Below are 21,568 nucleotides of genomic sequence, written 5' to 3'. Positions count from 1 at the left end.
GTGCTTCTTAGTTCAATCAGATACATGAGCTCAAAGGGGCAGCTCCTGTCCACAGTCAGGATGAGAAAGAAGGAAGGACAGGAACTGGTTGAATGGACAAAAGGAACCCAGGATGGAAAGGAGGAGTGTGCTGTCACATTGTGGGGATTGCAACTAATGTCGCCAAGTAATATGTGTATAAATTTTTGTATGAGAAATTAACTTGAGCTCTAAACTTTCACCTAAAACACAACTAAAAAAAAAAAGAAGCTGACAAGTTTTACATTTACCTAACTGTAATTCTATCTTTCTAATACTAGAAATTCATGGTTCACTTTATAAGTTTACCAAGCTCAGAAATGTACTTACAACTCTTAACATATTATGCGTAACTATCATTGCGCTGTTTTAATCCCCACCACTTTGAGCACAACATTTTGAATTACAATCTCATATTCTTTATGATAGATGGCTGAAAATATCATAAACACTTCTAATTTTTTACAGATTGTCTCAGGTTATTTAAATATCCAATGGTACAAATACTCAGTAAAATAAACATAAATTTAAATCCATATGAAATCTCCACTCATTATTATACTAAATCAATGTTTATTGTTTAAAGAGTAGTTTTTACATTTCTAATCAAGGAATTAGACTGCTGGTGCAAATGTGGGAAAGCAAACAATAATTATTTATATTCAGTATTTGAAAGATAAGTTAACTCTATCATTTAGATAAGAAAAATAAGTATGGTTACTATAAATGTTATACTTAATGAAAAGATGGTTAATTTGTGGAAACAAATACCACTGGGGCACAGGAGGAAGAGAAATCCCAGAAGACTTGGGACATTTCCTCATATCTTCATTTCCACCCTCCTTGATAATTCTGAGCACAAGATTTAGAAGATAGGAGTTTTGAAACTCTGGAATTATATGTTGTGGTTGTATGTGTACACAGGCACACACATCACTGAGAGAAAGAGAGAGAAGAGAACCCTCTTTTGACTACTGACTTAGCAACTCAGTTATCTGTCAGAAGAAAGTGCTTGAATTTTTTCCAACTTTACTAATTCACTACATTATATGGTGTTGCTTCAACAAGTTACCACACTATATAGTGCTGGGAGACAATTCTGCACGGGTCTCTTATATTCCTATACGTCTTGCGTGAGAGAGCTATGTCTTTTTTTTTTTCAAAACTGTATTTTCAAGAATGATAATTGAGGCAAAGGGGAACTGACTCCATTATGCTGATGCTCATACTGCTTGCCATGCTGTGAATAATAAAATCCCTTTTCTCTGACCCAGAAGTTTCATGCCTTCATCCAGCATTCAAGAAACTATGGAAGACTAACTTCACAGTTCTTGACTATTGACATAAAACAACAACTTCAAAAAGCAATAGTATTCTTTAATAATGAAGTGGCAGAGTGGTTAAGAGCTACAGCTGCTAACCAAAAAGGGTGGCAGTTTGAATTCACCAGCCACTCCTTGGAAACCCTATGGGATAGTTCTACTCTGTCTTATAGGGGTGCTATGAGTCAGAATCGACTCGATGGCAACGGGTGTGCTGTAAAAGTCTATTCTAAGGTTGTTACATGAGTATATGCTATGTTGGAAGTCCCCTTTATGCAATCTGTATGAGAAATTCCAGAAGTAGGAAAAATATGCCTTTATAACAGTAATTTTATATATTAGTCATAGTATTAAATGTCAGTAGCATCATATCATGTCTCATGAACAATGAAATATATATCTAAATAGCTAGATAGATAGTACCTTCTATGAAAATGATTTTAATGTTTAAGTCAGGAAAGAGAGGGAATGTCTTTGACATACACATGCTATATTTAAATTGTACCAAAAGAACCCATTCAAATTTCAAGTACAGGTTTGAGTGGCATAACCATGGCATGTGTTTGTAAATTCTATGTTGTTAGAAGATAAGAGCATCACATTTGAAATCTTCTGAATCATTCAACTCACGACTGCACTCCCTATTTATCTATGTTGGCTTTTCATGTAGACAACTTTTCCCAGTGTTCTTCTCTAATCACTCCCCTGCAGCCAACTTCATGTCAGCTGGTATAATACACAAGTTGGAGATGTTCAACAGTGTTAGCCCACAGAAAGCACTGTTTTCCAAAATATTCAGCTAATATTTTACAGGGAAGATTTCTGAAGCACACACACATGCTACTTATGTATCAAGTGCACTGTGTAGTTTATGGCAATTGTACATATTACTGGCGACAATTTAGTCTGGGTATATGATATCCTACTATATGATTACTGATATAGATTAACACACAAGTGCTTTAGTGCTTTGATGTGGCTAATCATAAGACCTGAAACTAGAATCAAAGCCTCCTGACTCCTTATTGTAGATTTAAAGTAATCATACTCAGGCATATAGCCCTAGTGTTGTAGAAAAATATTTGAAAGAATAGGAAGGCTATGAAAAATAGAGATAGGATGAAAGAACAAGGAGGAGGCAGGACAGGAGAAGGAGAGGTATGAAGGAAGAGAGAAAGAAAAATAAAAACACAGTGGTTAAATCTCAATGGTTTCCATGTTATTTTATAAATTCTGGTTGTTGTGATTCATCTATTGATTAAAGGATATTTGAACAGTATTCAAGCTCCTGCCAATTCCATTAATGACAAGAAATTTTCGTGATATAGCTATTATGAAACTACCATCACACTAGCAGGAAGAAACAAATTGTAAAGGAGAGAGAACTAACATTCAATGGATATTAACTATTGGAAAAGAACTTTAGTATATCATTTATTTGTTCAAATTCAATTCCAATTAATTTTTCATTTAAATGTATTACTATCTAATCATATTCAAAGATAATTATTTTAAATGCAGGCTCACTTGTTGAGAGAGAGTATAAAAGTCAGGGCTATGCCTAAGATCTAAAATGAGCATTAAACCATCAGATTGGCCTAAAAAAAAAAAGAAAACCTAAAAATGATATGAAGTGGTTCCTTCTGGTTTTCTATGCAGAAACAACAGGTAGCTACAACTGCTTTGATGAGCAACAAGTTCAATCTGCTTGACAGTAGAATGGATTCAGCAAAAGATTAGATAGGTCTATAGAGCCAACAATAACACACGTGAAGGATGTGCTTCATAGTTCATTCACGTGTACAAGACTATAGGGCACACCAGCCCAAAATCAGAGATGAGAAGGCAGGAAGGGACAGGAAAACTGGACGAATGGAAAAAGGGAATCTGAGGTGGAGAAAGGAAGAGTGCTGACACATTGTGGGGCTGGCAACCAATGTCACAAAGCAATTTGTGTATTAACTGTTTAATGAGAAACAAATTTGCTCTGTAAACTTTCACCTGAATTACAATTAAAAAAAAGAAAAAAATACCTTGATTTAGGGCACTTGAATTTACTGTAAAATTTCCCAGACTGAGGAAGGAGTCAAGAGGACACATAAGATTCTAAATATCCAAGTGATGTCAAGGTTTCCTTTTCTCTGCATTTTTAATAAAATAAGATTTGAGCATTCCCATTTCTATCAACTTGGAGCTATGATATCTGAATGGCAGGGAAGTAACACATCAGACAGAGCTTTTGAGAGACTTCTATGGAGATTGAGTTGGTATCATGAACATTGAATCTCACCTGAGCAGGGATCACTCTGATATTGAACGCTCACGCTTCAGGAATAAATTCCACAATGAAACGAGAATATGAGCTTCTCAAAAAGCTACATTGCTCAAGAACCAAAAAAGATAACACATTTTTGAGCTATGAAAGTATCTTTTAAATACATTTAGCATAATTTTGTAACATTATGTTCTTTCCAAAATATCAAAATGTCACCCTAATACTCTGTTAATTTAATAAACTTCTAAAGAGGTTTATTATTTTTGCAATGTGTTTGTAGCTATTTTATGACTTATCCTATTTTTATTTTTGCAGTGCAATTATAGTTATTTTATAAACGTTATCCTATTATCTCTCCTTTTCTTTCTTTCTTCTGTTTTACTAATTCAAAACCAAATTCTACATATAATCACAATATTTATATCACCTCTGCCTTGATTTTCACATATGTTTAAAATCATATGTTTTTATCGGTGAGTCTATTTGGAGCTTTAGTGATTGTAGTTCCACTTTGGCTTCTCTTGGACTTTTCCATTGCCAGTACCCTTCTCTCTCTTCCATCACACTCATCATGTAAAATTCCAATATTGAATTCATTCAATCATCTACTTTTTTTTTTCTTTCTCTTTTCGTTGGGCTTCTACTTGTTGGTGAAGGAAATTGCACATTGCTGATTGGTTCAATCACCTGAAAATATTTTAAATAGTCACTTCCCTTAAGTCCTAAGAGTAAACTGGCATTTCTTTCTTCTAACAGACAACCCAGTCACCTTGTTCTTTATCAGCCACTGACTGGGTTTTTTTGTAGCTATTAGATCGAAGAGCATATCAATAAGGCATATTTCAATCTCTGACACTTATCTTTAGAAACAATATATTTTTGAAACTGTGGCCACTGGCTGTACTCATTCCTTTCTCCTTACTTTAAGCTTTAGAGAAAGAAGCAGGTATTTTCTTTTAGACAGATCATTCAACTATATTATACATAAGTTCTTCGTTTACTCTAATGCACCATTAAAACCATTTTGACAAAGGTCACCTCTGGCTCAGTAATTGTCAAAATCAGTAAAGGCTTTTCAGTCATTCTTTAATTTGACCTGCAGAGTTCAACACAATGTGTCATTACTTATGCTTAAAACTTTCTCTTGTTTTATCTTCCATGACACAGTGTAATGCTTATTTTTTACCTCTGACTAATTAGATCTAGCTAATCCTTCATTTGCTTTGCACTGAAAAGTCAGTGTTCTTTTACCTTCTCTGCAATTTTGCCTAGCAAGTATTACCTGCTTAAGATTTTAATTACCATACATATACAGATTACTTCTGCATCTGTTTCTCTATTACAGTTCTCTTTTTTGAGCTGTAGATTAATGAATGTAAATATATATGAGTTATTTCACCTGGATACTTCTAAGTCACTATAGATATATAATGTCTACCATTCATCATTTGATTTTTTACTCTCATTCCAAACCAGGACAGGATATTAGTGAGACAAAGGTCAGAAATGCCAGTGTCATATGTTACTTCTTCCTCTCTTTTACTCTGTACGTGCAATTATCCACTAAGGTCTGCAGATATTGCCTAGACAATATCCCTCTAATATGTCTTATTTTTCATATTATCATGACCAATGGATCTTGAAGTCTTTTATTATCTCTCCAAGTTTGAAATCTTCAACTCTAGTATCCCATTCCCTTCATTAATTCCCATATAAATCTACTAACACCTACTTCTTAACATGCTTATCTCTATGCCTGTCTCCATGTCTCCAAACTATCTTCAAAATGGTTGCAAAAGTCATCATTCTAGAAGTACAATTAAGTCCATATTAACTCCCAACCAAGATATTTTTGTGGATCTTAACATCTTTAGGAACAAATACTACTGCTCTGAATACCTGAATTTCTCCTTTCCATACTTTCTTTATTTACCTACTCTCCACAGTGGGCTTTACTCTATCTATATTGTATTCTGGCTACCTAGGCTCATCTTGAATATTCAATCTTCAGTGCTTATAACTTTTTTTTTTCACTCAGACCACCTCTTCTGGAAAAATCAAATCATCCTTGAAGACTTAGCTCAGCTACTTCATCAACTGCAAAGCCTTTCTTGAATTTCTCCATCTTGGAGCACAATCAATCATAGAACTTCCTGAGTCTCTGCAGTCCCTAATCTCACTGCTGTTGATTAAATTCTGACTCACGGTGACCCTATAGGACAGAGTGGAACTGCCCCATGGGGTTTCCAAGGTTGTAGATCTTTACAGAAGCAGACTGTCACATATTTCTCCCAAGGAGAGGCTGGTGGGTTTGAACCACCGACCTTTCAGTTAGCAGCCAAACACTTTAATCACTGTGCCACTAGGGCTCTTTTGGTCGCTAATAACAAAAACAAAAACAAAAACCAAACCCATTGCCATGGAGTCGATTCTGACTCGTAGTGACCCTAGAGGACAGAGTAGAACTGACCCATAGGGTTTCCAAGGAGCAGCTGGTGGAATTGAATTGCCAACCTTTTGGTTAACAGCCGTAGCTCACCATAGCTCTTAATCATCTTGCCACCAGGGCTCCATAGGGCCTCTTTTATAGTACTTTTGAAGTATTGAAATTACTGTTAGATCTTAAGAGTCTTATAAGATTATGTCATGCTGTTTCCTGATGCCATAGCTAGACTACCAAAAAACAAACAGACTCATTGCCTTTGAGTTGATTCCAACTCATGGCGAACCCATGCGTGTCAGCATAAAACTACACTCCATAGGTTTTCAATCGCTATAATTTTATGGAAGTAAATCACTACTAAGCTTTTCTTCCACAACATCGCTAGATGGATTCAAACCACCAACCTTGGGTTAGTAGCTGAGTGCAAATGTTTGTGCCTCCAGGGACCATGGCTAAACTATCTGACTTAAAATCCCAGCTCCAGCACTTAGTTACTACTTTCTTGGTCATGGACAAATTATTTCACTTCTCTGTTTCTCAGTTTCATGATATACAAAATGGGGCTACCAATAATCTTCCTCCTACTTCTTCCTTTGAAGTTTAAAAGTTTATGTGTGTAGAGCAATTAAAACAATATCCAAAGGACAAACTCAATAAAGTTTAACTACTGTAATTGCAATCTAAGGATCTTCATATATATCCCCCAAAAGCTTAGTACTATCTCAAGTTACAATGCATTCTCAAGCAAAAATATATTGCATAAATGGATACCTCTGAACTTAGGGTTTATATATGTTTCAATGTTTCATCTTTTTGTTCTTTTAAATAATTTAGATGTAAGAATTACCGCTAGGATCATCTGCAATGACAACCCAATCTTTGAAATTTTTCTTTGATGATAAAATGGACAATATTTTCTTGATACATAGTTTTGAAATGATGACATATTTAGTACCACGGAGACATAGGCACCCAGTTATATATGTCGGTATAAGCATTCAACTTACTGTGCATATGTTTGTGTACATGTATGTGTGTGCACGTGCAGTCTTGTGTGTGTCTCTGTAATAATGCAGGGTTTTTCATGACCACTTTGAGTGCTGCTAACATTTGAATTAAAATTTTTTGCAGATAAAGTTAACATCTATCTTACTGTGCAGTGTGGAACCTGCATTTATTCAGGTTTTGTAGTAAATCCAAAATATCTCTTTGAAGAACACACTGGCTTTACCTCTGAGTACTCTTGTGATTACTTTGTATACAAGGTAAAGTGATACTCATTGTAAGCAATACCACAGTTGGGCCTTTCTTGAATAGGTGTCAGTATTGACATCTGTTCCTTTAAGTAAGTTGATTGAGGTTAGTGTCTACTAAGTCACTCAGGGTCTCTTATGTAAACTTCTATATGAGGATATTATTTTAGATTTGAAAGTAGGAAATCTTTTTTTTTATCTAAATAAGTGGAATTTCCAATAATATGAATATGCAAATTAATATTTTTTGTGGACTCTTTTGCTGCCAAGAAAGAGAAACCCGAATTTGAAGCTTGACTGTAATAGCTCTGTTGACTACTGAACTTGGCATTTTTCATTTTCCTTTTTCCTTAGTCTTGAGTTCTATATTATTTATAATACTTAACTTTTCTATGAGCCATCTCAAAGTATTTCTTGAAAAAGCAGGGGTATACCTATTTTTATATATTGGTACACACATGTACAAAATGGTTTGAATTGGTCCCTATATTATATTACTACTCACAAATCTCAAAGCATAAAGACAGAATTAATTAAACTTTAAATAATTTCCATTTTGAAAGAAAATCTTTGCAACTGCTGTTTTATTTGCACTACAAATATATATTGCCTGAGAACCATATGAATGTAGAGTCATATATTTTTGAAAATCACACAGTTTAAATTTAATAATAGATTAGATCTTGTACCTACTTCTTTTAAAACATATTTATAAATATAAATACATAATTAAATGATTGGATAAATTCCATAATGTTACAGCATTTACAAAGGTGGGACTCTGGAGCACCAAACAAGAACTTATAAGCAATTACATAAAGCCTTTCTCTTCGCCTCCATTGAGAGGTGAGATGTTTCTCTATCTAGGATAGAATTAAAGTCAGTTTCATATATTATTAAATAAAACATCAACTTTATCACCTAAAATTCTGGCAGCTAAAGCCGATGGATCTGTTTTACTAAAAAATAGAGGATACCTTCTCCTCAGGCATTTTCTAGGAATCTCAATGTGATGTGTAGCTTCCATCATAAGCAGAGTTGAGACAACCATGAGACAGAATTTTAGAGCTATGCTCCCCCACCATTTGTCTTAGAGATAAAAAATCTACCCTTATATTAAAACAAATCAGAAAACACTACAATACCTGTAGTACATACAATTATCTCACCATAGACATTTTAGTGATTATTATATTCCACAATTGTATTGGGGAATCATATAAACAGAAGATATGTGGAATACCACCCTTAGTTCAGTAAGTGAGGTCTCCTGTCATGGCCACAGGTCTCAGCGAGCTTCTATGTTTTGGAGTAACTTCCTCAAAACTTTCCAAATCCCTTCTTGCGCCTTCTTTGACTAGCTGTGGGCAGCAATGCCTTCTGGGTAGGGTACCATGGGCTGGACTGGAGCTACTTAGGCCCCACAGTTCATTTCTCCCATTTAGGGCTCTCTGACCTTTTACTTCATCTAGGGGTTGACCAGATGCCCCATAGATTTCCAGAGCTAGTGTCTATGGGGTTGTCTTCATGGTTGTTTCTAGAAGATAAACTGGCAATTAGATCTCTCCTGCTTATTGGTGCTATATTTCTTTTGCAGGATAGCTAGAAATTGGGCTGTCACAATGGTACTTACAGTCTGATTTTGGTTAACTCAAATTTTATATATAAATAGGTACCCCATCAAAAAGATATTTCCCCAGGGCCTCATACATCCTAGCAGCAAACTTGTCTATGTGGTAATTTTCAACAGATCTGTGACTGAGTACTTTCTCCATGATATTATTTGATATCCCTTAAATAAAGTTTCACAAGGTAAGCTTTGAAAACTGTAGTGCAAATAATGTAGATCTTAAATGGAAATGACTCCATTGACCTAGTATTTAAATCATAAGACTCATTGTATTCTCTTTAGTTTAGGCTCTCAGAGCGCTCTGAGGACTTTAACGGCCAAGAGTGATAATCTTCTATATCAGCTTCCCAATACTCTTCTTCCAATCGTGTTTCCATTTTTCTCTTTGGCTTCATTTGAAACCCTCTCAAAGTATGTAAGTTTTCATTAAAATCCGTGTCAAAATTTTGGAAATTAAAAAAAAAAAGTTAACAAAATTCAAATAAAATGAATTTGGAGGAAAGTTTTTATTGGTAGGGTAGATAAATTTATTTATTCCAGACATGGGTCAAAATTTTTATGTTAAGAAAACTAGCAGAAAAACAGAAATGTGCTGAAACAGATAGTCATCAACTATTTTGTGAAGAAAATGAAAATCTCTGTAAACTTGTGATTAGACAAATATTTTGTGCTGTGTTGGAATTAAAATGTACATATTTGACTAACAACATTAATTACTTTGGCCATAAATGGCTTCATCAATAGCTTGCAAACATATAATGAAGAAATTATTTATAAAGCATAAAGAAGCTAAATCATATATTTCAGAACACAGTCCAAGTTGTATGTCGTGTTTTCCGTGGGGGTGAGGGAGATAGTCTCATTTATTCAAAAAAACCAACATTAGTTTCAAATACTTATGCCTGAGACAAGAAGTGACAGGAAAGCTGGACTAATGGACATGGGGATCCCGGAGTAAAAAGGGGGAGAGTGCTGACATATTGCAGGGCTTGCAACCAATATCATGAAACAATTTGTGTATAAATTTTTGAAGGAGAAACTAATTTGTTCTGTAAACTTTCACCTAAATCACAATCATAAAAAAAAAAAAAAAAATTATCCTTGGTAATTTTTTCTGTGTCTGTTGTGTAACAATTCCAGAATGACTATGACTATCAGCAATAATGTATTATAATGGTATTTGCATGACATTTACATATTTTAACTTCATGTCTTCTGTAAAGAATGTCACAGATAGGAGCAAAATATATACTACTATTATTAAAATAATCAGAGAGAAATTGAAACAAATAGGGGGTAAATGGTATTCCAAAGCTTACCCGGGCCATTGAGTCAGGAAGAGAAACCAGGTCTCTTGGATTGCAATTCCAGTGTTTTAGTCACTGGTTTGTTCAACTCCTGTGCAAAACATCCACATACAACATACTATGCATATTCCCCCTCGCTATCAACTGGTTGTCAAAAGAAACAGGCCATTACCTTTCCCACATACTGAGGTTCGGAGCCCATGTATTCTTCCAGCACAAAAAATTGATTCCATACCCAGCCACGTTTAACTCGGTGGAAATGAGACTGCCGCCCTGGCAGGTGGATGACATTCTCTCTTGATTCTGTGGCTAAAGTCTGTTGTGGCTGTGGTTGAAGTGGTATTAGGAGACCTCCATCAAACAGGACCCAGAGAAGCAAGAATAAACAGTTCCTTGTAAGCATTGGCAAAAGCTTTCCAACAGCAGAGCAGTAAAAACTCCAGCACTTAGTGTAGAATCGTGGAATCCAGGTTTAAGGTATCTGTGGCCTCCACCACTTAGCTTCTTATTTTATTGCAGAAATGATAATGCAGGCATTAATCCTTTTGCCGAAAAGACTCCTGCTGTATTACATTCCATCTAAAGGGACCTATAAAACAGATTTACAAAGACACATTAAATTCATAAAGTTACATGATGATGTTCATCCAAAGTTTCATTATATCTGGCAACATTTAAAGAAACAGAGGGAACACTTATAAGAGAATTATATTGGTAAAAAATCACTGCAGTTCATTCAATCTGTTAACTTGGATGAATTACCTGGGTTGCTTACAGACTTGAAAAAAAATTAATTAGTATCAAGCAAAAGATGTATTATGAGCAAAAGCAATAATGTTTCATTTAGGAATCATTTTGAGGATAAAACACATATCACTGTATTTAAAGTGAACTTCAACTTCAGCACTGTTATCATTTTGGACTGGATAATCCTATATTGCTATATTTTCTTTGTGTGTGTGTGTGTGTGTGTGTGTGTGTGTTGTTATGAGGCACACTGTAACAACAAAAATGCTTACATCCCTTAATGCATTAATCTGTTTCCTAATATCATATAGCATATTCAATAAATGTTATTCAGGTGCCATGGAGTCGATTTTCGACTCGTAACCACCCTATATGACGGAGTACAATTGTCCCATAAGGTTTTCTCAGCAGTAATCTTTATGGAATAAGATTGCCAGGTCTTTCTCCAATGGAGCTTTCAAACTGCCAAACTTTTAACTAGCATCCAAGTGCTTAACCTTTGCGCCATTCCCACTGCGGGTGAGTCAATTCCAAATCATACCGTCCCTAAATAATATATGCCAATTCTGCAACTTACATTAGTAGAAAAACAATATTATAAGTTTTTTGTTTGCTTCTCTCATCTTGCTTTTACTTTTTTGCTCTCCATGGTATTGCCTAAAGAATAGTTAAAAAAAAAAAAAAAAAACCTACTGCCATCGAGTCAATTCCGACTCATAGTAACCAGGTAGGACAGAGTAGAACTGCCCCATAGAGTTTCCAAGACTGTACATCTTTCCAGACGCAGACTGTCACATTTTTCTCTCACAGAGCAGCTGGTGGGTTTGAACCACCATCCTTTTGGTTAGCAGTAGAGTACTTTAACCACTGTGCTACCCAATAATATACAGAAACTTCTAGCCAACGTTTTCTAATTGCAATTGCAAAATGTTACAGAAACCATTGAAAAAAATACGACAAGAATTTCAGGTAACTTAAATTAACACCAGTTTCAAAAATAAACATTTTTATTATCATCACCGTCAAGTTTATTTGTGCTGGGTTATATATAAAATGGCCAGATCATCTATGGAACATCTACAAATCATTTCTTCACATTTTAAGACAGGAAAATAACTTTACAAGGGTAAATACAAAAGTACACAAGGCAAAAAACAAAAAATCCATGCATGAGATTTTATTCCACCTCCCCCAAAAAATCCATTGCTGTTGAGTGGATTCCGACTCATAACAACCCTATAGGACAGAGCGGAACTACCCCATAGGGTTTCCCAGGAGCAAGATGGTGGACTCAGATGACCAACTTTTTGGTTAGCAGCCATAGCTCTTAACCACTGCTCCACCAGGGCATCATTCCACCTACAACTTTCATATATTTAAAAAGTAAAATTGAACAACCTCTACTCTGCATTTAAGTAAAATGAGCTTTTCCTTGTAACAAGCATTTTTTCATTAGTCTAATATTTTACTTAGTGTCTATAATGCGCTAAGTCCTTTGTTACAAAGATAATCCCTACTTCTCCTAAATCAGTCTGATTGGTGAAATAGACAAAGAGACAAAGAAATGAATGATGGTAAATTATGCCACTGCTGTAAAAAATACAAACAGAAGATGTTGATGGTAAATCTTAAGTTAGCAAAAGCCTGTTGTAGCTGACGATAAAACTGAAAACTAAAGGAATAGGATGATCCCTATGTCTTGCAAGGAGCCTGGATGGAGCAAGCAGTTTCTGATAGGCTACTAACCTAAAGGCTGGTAGTTTGAACCCACCCAGTGGCTTCACAGAAGAAAGGCCTGGCAATCTGCTTCCATAAAAGATTACATCCATATCTTGGTTATCTAGTGCTGCTATAACAGAAATACCACAAGTGGATGCCTTTAACAAAGAGAAATTTATTCTCTCACAATCCAGTAGGCTACAAGTCCAAGTTCAGGGCATCGGCTCCAGGGGAAGTCTTTCTCTCTCTGACAGCTCTGGGGGAAGGTCCTTGTCATCAATCTTCCCCTGGTCCAGGAGCCTCTCCACACAGGAACCTCGGGTCCAAATGACCCACTCTGCTCCCGGTGCTGCTTTCTTGATGGTATGAAGTACCTCTGTCTCTCTGCTCACTTCTCTCTTTTATATCTCAAAAGAGATTGGCTTAAGACACTATCTAATCTTGTAGATCTCATCAATATAACTGCTGATAATCCATCTCATTAACATCATAGTGATAGAATTTACAGCAAGGGAAATCACATCAGAAGACAAAATGGTAGACAATTATTATAATACGGGGAATTATGACCTAGCCAAGTTGACAGATTTGTTTGGAGGACACAATTCAATCCATGACAATCCAAGAAAACCCTATGGAGCAGTTCTATTATACAGCATATGGGTTGTCATGAGTCGGGGGGTGACTCAATGACAATAACAACTATGTCTTGTATACAGGAAGAGTTAAAATGTGGCCCAAACCAGGATGGTTTTATGCATTTGGTGCTAGAGGCACAGAACCTATGAGGTTTTCAAAGGTCAAAAATGTTTGAGGTCAGAATACATATTTTATATATTGTGAATATATGTGAATTAAAGTCAAAATCAATAAATGTTTAATTAAATATGTATAAAACATGGCATTTTATAAACCAGACGGCTGCAATTTCAATGCTTATTTAGTTATATTCAAATATAATGAAAGAGTATAAAGTGTTCTTAACAAAGACTCAAGAGCAAACATTTAATGTTAGAGAATTTTATCCGTTTGAGATAATATATGAGATAATATATTATTTAGGTTGTCTCCTAAAGTTAAAGCCTGAATGTGTTCTATAAGCATTCCTTAAAGGAGAAATAAAAGAGGATATGATATTTATTCCTACCGTCTGAGCCCTGGTGGTGCAGTGGTTAAGAGATCAGCAGCTAACCAAGAGGATGACAGTTTGAATCCACCAGCCACTCCTTGGAAAACTTATGGGGCAGTTCTATTCTGTCCTATAGGGTCACTATGAGTTGGAATCAACTCAACAGCAACAGGTTTTTATCTGAAAAAAGGAGCCCTGGTGGCACAGTGGTTAAGTGCTATGGGTGTTAATCAAACGGTCAGCAGTTCGATCCACCAGCTGCTCCTTGGAAACCCTATGGGACAGCTCTACTCTGTCCTACAGGGTCGCTATAAGTTGGAATCAACTCAACAGAAACGGGTCTGAAAAAAGAGCAATTGTTGAATACTGATGAAAATATAAGTAATATATATTTTATTTCATAATTTCTTTCTGAGAAAACAATGCTCATAAAAAAGTTAATTTAGAACAACGTTGTACAATATGTGGCTATTTATTTGAAATTTGGCAATTTGCAATCAAGATGTGTGGCATTTTTAAATTATACACCAAATTTCAAAGACTTAGTATATAAAAGAAGGTAAAAATCTCATTTTTAATTTTTGCATTATTCATTGACAAGATATTTTGGATATAATAGGTCAAATAAAATATAATACTAAAATTAATCGCATCTATTTCTTCTTAATTTTTTAAACATGCTTAATAGAAAATTAAAATTACACACACAGCTCACATTTGTGGCTTTCATTATTTTCTTTTGGGCAACACTGATTTAGACAATGGAGTTTAAAGTACAAACTATTATTTCTATTTAATAAAATAAATAGTTTATTCTTATCATTTGGAATCAAGCATTTAGCATGAACTGTGTCATGATGTGTTGCCAAGATATTTAGGAAATCAGAAGATATTTGCATCTATTTCCTACAAGCTTGTAAGAGCATGGTGGGCATTATCTGTTTCAACTTTAAAAACCCTTTCAAGACCCAATTATTTTCTGCACTGAATTTTTTGTTGATATCACATGTTTTCAGTAGTGGAAGCATGCTGGATCATTGAGTGTGTCTAAATTTTTGATACGTAGTAAGAATTTTTTTTCTTGCCCCTCTCTAGAAAGCCCACCCTTAGCATACCAAGGGAAATACCTTGCCCCACTAATTCTGCCCCCAAGTATCCCAAGAGCCTACTGGGACATATGTTGTCCCACATAAAAAAAATTCAGAATTTCTATTTTTCCTAACAAAAATACACACAACCTAAATAATACCCTACAGAAACAGTAATTTGCAGCACACACCAGTCTATTCATTTTCAGTCATAAAGGCCTCTCCCTTGCAGCAGCATGCACTATCATTGGGAAAGCAGCTTCCCAAAAAACATGAGAGGCAAAAATGTGTGTAGTAGCCATATATCCCCAAATGTCCTGAAAGGTAATTGTTAATATTGACATCCAAAGTATTTTAATTTCTTGAGCTTTCTTTTTCTTCAATATTTCTTTCCATTCTCATATCAATCCTAGCCCGGGTATACACAGTACAGACTGGGAGATACACAGGCATAGAAGAGAATTCTGACTTCTAAAATCTATTCTTGTATATGCGATTAAGTTTTATTTCTGCCTTCCTGTTCCATAAATTTTTTCTCCTCTACTTTTTCAGGGGTGTGAAGTATTACAATTCAGAATTTAGAAAGCATTGACTTAAAGGATCATTCTATAAATAGTGTCTTTTTATTCTATTATAGAGATTATTGATGTTAGACATATGTCTATATTCATAATCACTGCTAACAACCAATATGGTTCAAACTATCCTCAGCACTTAGACTTCAAATGTCTCTAAGATCTGAATTTGTATCCCCCACCAAAGTTATCTTTTACAAATCCTAATCTCACCATGTTATTCTTCTGTCTGTTCTGCTACAACGGTGTGTCTATAATGTGAGGGTATTAGCTCATATGTGATTGGTATGTAGAGAACAACCATAATATAACAAAGAAACTATGTTACTTCATAAGCAAATTTCCTAATGCATTAATAATCTGCATCACCAAAAACAACACGTAAACACAAAACGGGTCCTTGGATGGCACAAATGGTTAAGTGCTCTATTACTAGCCAAAAGATTAGTGGTTCGAACCCAACAAGAAGCACTTTGGAAGACAGGCTTGGCAATCTGCTTCCGAAAGGTCATATCCTTGAAAAAGCTATGGAGCAATTTTACTCTCCACACAAGGGGTCACCATGAGTAGGAACTGACTCAAAGTCAGCTACAACAACAAAGGCAAAGTATGTAGTATGGATTGAATTGTGTCCCCCAGAAATATGTGTTGTAAATCGTAATCCCTATATTTGTAGTTATAATCCCATCTGGTAATGAGTTGTCTTTGCTAAGTTAATGAGGCAGTATTAGTGTAGGGTGTGTCTTAAATCAATCTGTTCTGAGATATAAAAGAGCAGATTAAGCAAGAGGCAAGCAAGCACAGATGATATCTCCAAGGAAATAAGAAACAAAAGCTGAAGAGAGACAAGGACCTTCCTCCAGAGCCTACAGGGAGATAAATCCTTCACCTAGAGCTAGTGCCCTGAATTCTACTTCTAGCCTCCTAAATTGAGAAAATAAATTTCAGTTTGTTAAAGCCACTTGTGATATTTCTGTTATAGCAGCACTAGATAACTAAGACAATACAGTAAAAAGGCTATAAAGTTAGCTGCAGCCATGAAGAAGTACAGTGGAAGACATGATGTCCATTTACCCCACGTCCACATTCTGGTCCTTCTTTTTGGCTTTCTCTGTGTTTCTTCCACATTTGTGTTCATTTCCTCCTTTGTCTTTCAATATACATGATCCCTACTTATATTCCCTCCATCAAATTACCTTCTTTTTCTTAAAAGAGATTTTTTAATTTACAATGATATATGTTTGTTAGTAGTTTATGTTAGCTAATATTTTAATTAGAATGATGATTGTTTTGGGGTTCTAGTGGGAGCCCTGATGGAGCAGTGGTTAAGAGCTTGGCTGCTAACCAAAACATCGGCAGTTCAAATTCACCAGCCCCTCCTTGGAAACCGTATGGGGCAGTTCTACTCTGTCCTATAGGGTCCCTATGAGTCAGAATCAACTTGATGGCAATGGGTGGTGTCTTAGTCATCTAGTGCTGCTGCAACAGAAATACCACATGTGTATGGCATCAATGAAGAGAAATCTACTCTCTCACATTCTAGTAGGCTGCAAGTCCAAATCCAGGGTGTCAGCTCCAGGGGAGGGCCCTCTCTTCTCGGCTCTGGAGGAAGGTCCCTGTCATCAATCCTTCCCTGGTTGAGGAGCCTCTCAGTGCAGGGACCCCGGGTCCAAAGGATGCATGCCCCTGCTCTTCGTTCTTGGTGGTATAAAGTCTTCATATCTCTATGCTCACTTCTCTCTTCCATATCTCAAAAGATACTGGTGTAGGACACCATCCTGTCCTTAGATCTCCTCAATATAACTGCCACTAATCCATCTTATTACATCATAGTGATAGAATATACAACACATAGGGAAATCACATCAGATGACAGAAGGTAGACAATCACACAATACCCTATAGGGATCATGACCTAGCCAATTAGACACATATTTTGGGGGGACACAATTCAATCCATGACAGGTGGGTTAGCTACAAAATTGCATAGGTTTGGGAGTTTGCACATAGCCTTATTTTCCCCTATGCATATTGTTAATTTTAATATAAATTTTGCAGAATCTAAAGTTTCTTAAACTCCCCTCCCCACCTTCAAAAAAAAAAAAACCCATTGCCATTGAGTTGATTCTGACTCAGTGGCCTATAGGACAGAGCACAACTGCCTCATAGGGTTCCCAAGGAGCAGCTGGTAGATTCAAACTGCCGACATTTTGATTAGCAGCCTGAGTTCTTAACCACTTCAAAGTTTCCTAGGAACACAAATATCATATTATACGAAAAACACCTGTATTTAAAAATGTAAAGACATCTCATTGTACTTACTTTAAAATCCAGAATTCTTAATATGACATCCATTTACTCAACAGGATGGCAGGATCTACCTCTGTATGTTCAACCCTCTCCTGACTGCAATTCCTTTAATTGTAATAGTAATAGCCAGAATTTACATTGTCACTATATTTGTGTGAATATTTGATTACTGTTTTCTGAATGTCATGGTGGGGTGAAGATGGACTATCAGAGTAGCTGTGGTGCCCGTTTTGTCACTGTTATATCTCTGGTGCCTTTCAGATTACCTAGCATATGTTATTGTCAGGTGTCATCGAGCCAGTCTGACTCATAGCAACCCCATGTCCAAAAAAAACACTGCCCAGTCCTGTGCCATCCTCACACTCATTGTTATGTGTGAGCCCATTGTTGCAGCCATTGTGTCAATTCATCTCACTGAGGGTCTTTTTCTTTTTCACTGGCCCTCTACACCCTTCTCCAGGGACTGGTCCCTCCTGGTAACAAGTCCAAAGCATGTGAGATTATGTCTCGCCATCTTTGCTTCTAAGGAGCATTCTGGCCGTACTTCTTCCAAGACAGATTTTTTTCATTCAGCCCGTGGTATATTCATTATTTTTCACCAGCAACATAATTCAATGGCATCAGTTCTTCTTTGATTTTCCTCATTCACCGACCAGCTTTCACATGCATATGAGGCAGTTAAAAACACTATGGCTTAAGGCAGGCGCACCTTAGTCCTCAAAGTGATATTTTTGCTTTTTAACAGTTTAAAGAGGTTTTTTGCAGCAGATTTGCCCAATGCAATACATTGTTTGATTTCTTGACTACTGCTTTCATGGGCATTGATTGTGAGTCCAAGTAAAATGAAATCTTTGACAACTTCAATATTTTCTCTGTTTATCTTGACACCTAGCATATAATAGGTACCAAACTCATATTTATTAAGTGAAAGTATGAATGAATTATTCAGAGAATCGCAATAGCTAATTTTTATTGAAAACTTACTATGTGCCAAAGAGTGTTCTAAATTCTCTACCAGTACAACAGCTCTATAAAGGAGATTCTGACCATTTTACATATGAAACACTGGAGCAAAGAAGTTAAATGACTCGGCTATGGTAGTCAAACTAGTACATGACAATAAGAGTTGAATCTGGACAGTCTGATTTCAGAGTCCGTCCTCATGTACACTGTACCAAGGTACCCCTCAGAGAATGAATGCTGTCTTGGTTATCCAGTGCTGCTCTAACAGAAATATCAGAAGTAGATGGCTTTAACAAAGAGAAGTTTATTCTCTCACAGTCTAGTAGGCTAGAAGTCCAAATTCAGGGTGCCAGCACTAGGGGAAGTCTTTCTTTCTCTGTTGGTTTTGGGGGAAGGTCCTTGTCATCAATCTTCCCCTGGTCTAGGAGCCTCTCTGTGCAGGAACCCCAGGTCCAAAGGACACGCTCTGCTCCCAGAGCTTTCCTTTTACCTCTTGTAAGATAAAAGGTGATGCAGGCCACATCCCAGGGAAACTTCCTTTACATTGGATCAAGGATGTGACCTGAGTAAGGTTGTTACACCTCACCCTAATCCTCTTTAACATAATCTAATCTTGCCTAATTAACTATTGGCAGAGATTAGGATTTACAACACATAGGAAAATTACATCAATAATAAAATGGAGGACAACCACATAATACTGGGAATCATGGCCTAACCAAGCTGACACATATTTTGGGGGACACAATTCAATCCATGACAAATATATAAGTAGATGAAAGCATCAAGAGTTTCAAATCATAGTAACAAAAGGAATATGAACATAAAAACTTGAGTTCTAAATTGTTTTTTGCAACATTGAGCAGATATTTCAATACTGACGAGCTAAAGTTTCTTATTTAGCTCTTTTGTAAAATTAGAGGGATTGAAGCTTTCAGGGAAATCTAGTTCCTTTGAAGTCAGGAGATTCAGCATCCCTAGCACCTATCGCCAAGGAAACCAGAAGGGATATATAATTCTAGGCAGAAGAAGAAAATAAAATACAATAATTCCCAGTGCCAGTATGCTAACAGGATTGAATGGTGGCTGAAAATCCAGAAACTGCTACAACCGCCCAATTAATCCATAGAGCTAGGGACTAGTCAGGCTGTCTAACCCGAGGTGAGTATCTTTCAGAGAGGAAAGCAAGCTAGTTCCTAGCTGTGCCAGGTTGCCTCACAGTGACCTTGAACTGTGGGTGCAGGCCTGGGCTCAGTCAGAGTAGTTGGCAGCCTGCTTGACCCTTGTGAGGACTCTGAGTTTGATAACATACAGGGTCACTTCCAGTCTTGAGTTTAAAAAAAAGAAGAAAGTAGACAAAATATGGGTTTTGGAACAAGACAGATCTGAGGTATAATTTTAAAAGAAGTCACAGCTTAGTTTTATGCTAAGTAATTATGTCCATTAGGGTTATATTTTAATTGTGGAGACACAATCAAACAATTTTCTTTTATCTGTGGGGAGCCCTGGTGCCACAGTGGTTAAGCAATTGGCTGCTAATCAAAAGATCGGCAGTTCGAATCCACCAGCTGCTCCTCGGAAACCCTATGGGGCAGTTCTACTCTATTCCCACAGGGTTGCTATGAGTCAAATTATCTGTGGAGGATTGTCAAAATAGCTAGACAAAGGACTCAAACATATCAACAATCATAAAGATAACACAGGACCAGGTAAATTTTCCTTTTGTTATACGTAAGGTCACCATGAGTCCAAGCCAACTTCAGTGCAACTAACAAAAGTAATATGTATGCAAAGTAATAAAATATTTTTTTAATTTCTAAGTATTCAGTTAGAATGTGCACATGTATTTCCAAAATTATGTTGTTGCATTATGATCTTAAAATCCATTCCAAGCCTTTAAAACACTGCAGTCCTTTAGCAAACAAATGAACAGATATTATTTTCAGTACATGATGCTGCTCCCAGCAGATCCCAGCCTCCGGCCACAGCTGTCAGCCAGGGAGCTTTTAGAGTGTTATATCACAACAAAAATACTGCAAGGAGATTGAAGGACTCTGGATCTTAAGCGAAAGGGAAACACTCCCCAGGCATGAAACATAGTTTAAATTACAAGGAGAAAGTACATTGAGCCATCACTCTAGGTTCTATGGCCCCCGCACCAATAGTGTTGTTATAAAAGCAAGAATAGCAGACTTATTCTGAGGTGTCAGCACCCCATGGAAACATGTGAACTTTAAACAAGACGTATTTATTACAAGGGGCATCACCAGGGGTGTGTTTTACTCCACATACCAGAATTCAGGACAGAGTGTTTAAAAATTTATATTGGGATATTAGTCCTAAACTTTTGTAGAGACAAAGTAGCCTTCCAAAGTCTTCCAAATCTGAGGATGAGTCTCTGGAGCAAACATTCCTCTTAGCAGATGGTAGATTTTTTTTACAAAATGGCCATTTATCAAGACACAGGATACTTAGATGCGAAGCTCTCATCGACAGTAACTCTTTTCCTTTTAGTGTGTATGTCTCCAAAGCTGAGAGATCTCTAAAGGCTTTGGCTTCTGTGTTATTTGTATAATTCTGTCTGTATGTGTGTGTTTTAAGAATACCTCCTGATAAGGAACCTACTTGAAATAAATGATATTAAAAAGTTCCGTCTTTGTTAAAGGATGCCTTATTAGGTTGGCAGTTATGTTAATTACTTAAAGTGTCTCTATTACAGGTAGCATTCTCAAACCAGCTACATAATGGATAACTTTTTAATGGTTTATTTTAAATTAATATACTATGGA

The 21,568-nt window shown here is 36.3% G+C and overlaps 1 protein-coding gene across 2 annotated transcripts in view; it reads right to left on the bottom strand.

Annotated features, from left to right (window-relative positions):
* The window catches only part of CDH12 (cadherin 12), a 541,757-nt gene that overhangs the window by 375,850 nt on the left and 144,339 nt on the right, over positions 1–21,568 (bottom strand). For both annotated transcript variants that reach the window (XM_023738882.1, XM_004384606.3), the window contains one exon: positions 10,421–10,837. In XM_023738882.1, coding sequence (XP_023594650.1) covers positions 10,421–10,651 — 231 coding nt within the window. In that variant the 5' untranslated portion in view covers positions 10,652–10,837. The remainder of the gene's footprint in view (positions 1–10,420; positions 10,838–21,568) is intronic.

Source organism: Trichechus manatus, unplaced genomic scaffold, assembly GCF_000243295.1.
Source record: "Trichechus manatus latirostris isolate Lorelei unplaced genomic scaffold, TriManLat1.0 scaffold00124, whole genome shotgun sequence".
Lineage (NCBI taxonomy): Eukaryota > Metazoa > Chordata > Mammalia > Sirenia > Trichechidae > Trichechus > Trichechus manatus.
Note: the sequence above shows the minus strand (reverse complement) of the source record. Positions and strands in the feature narration are given on the sequence as shown.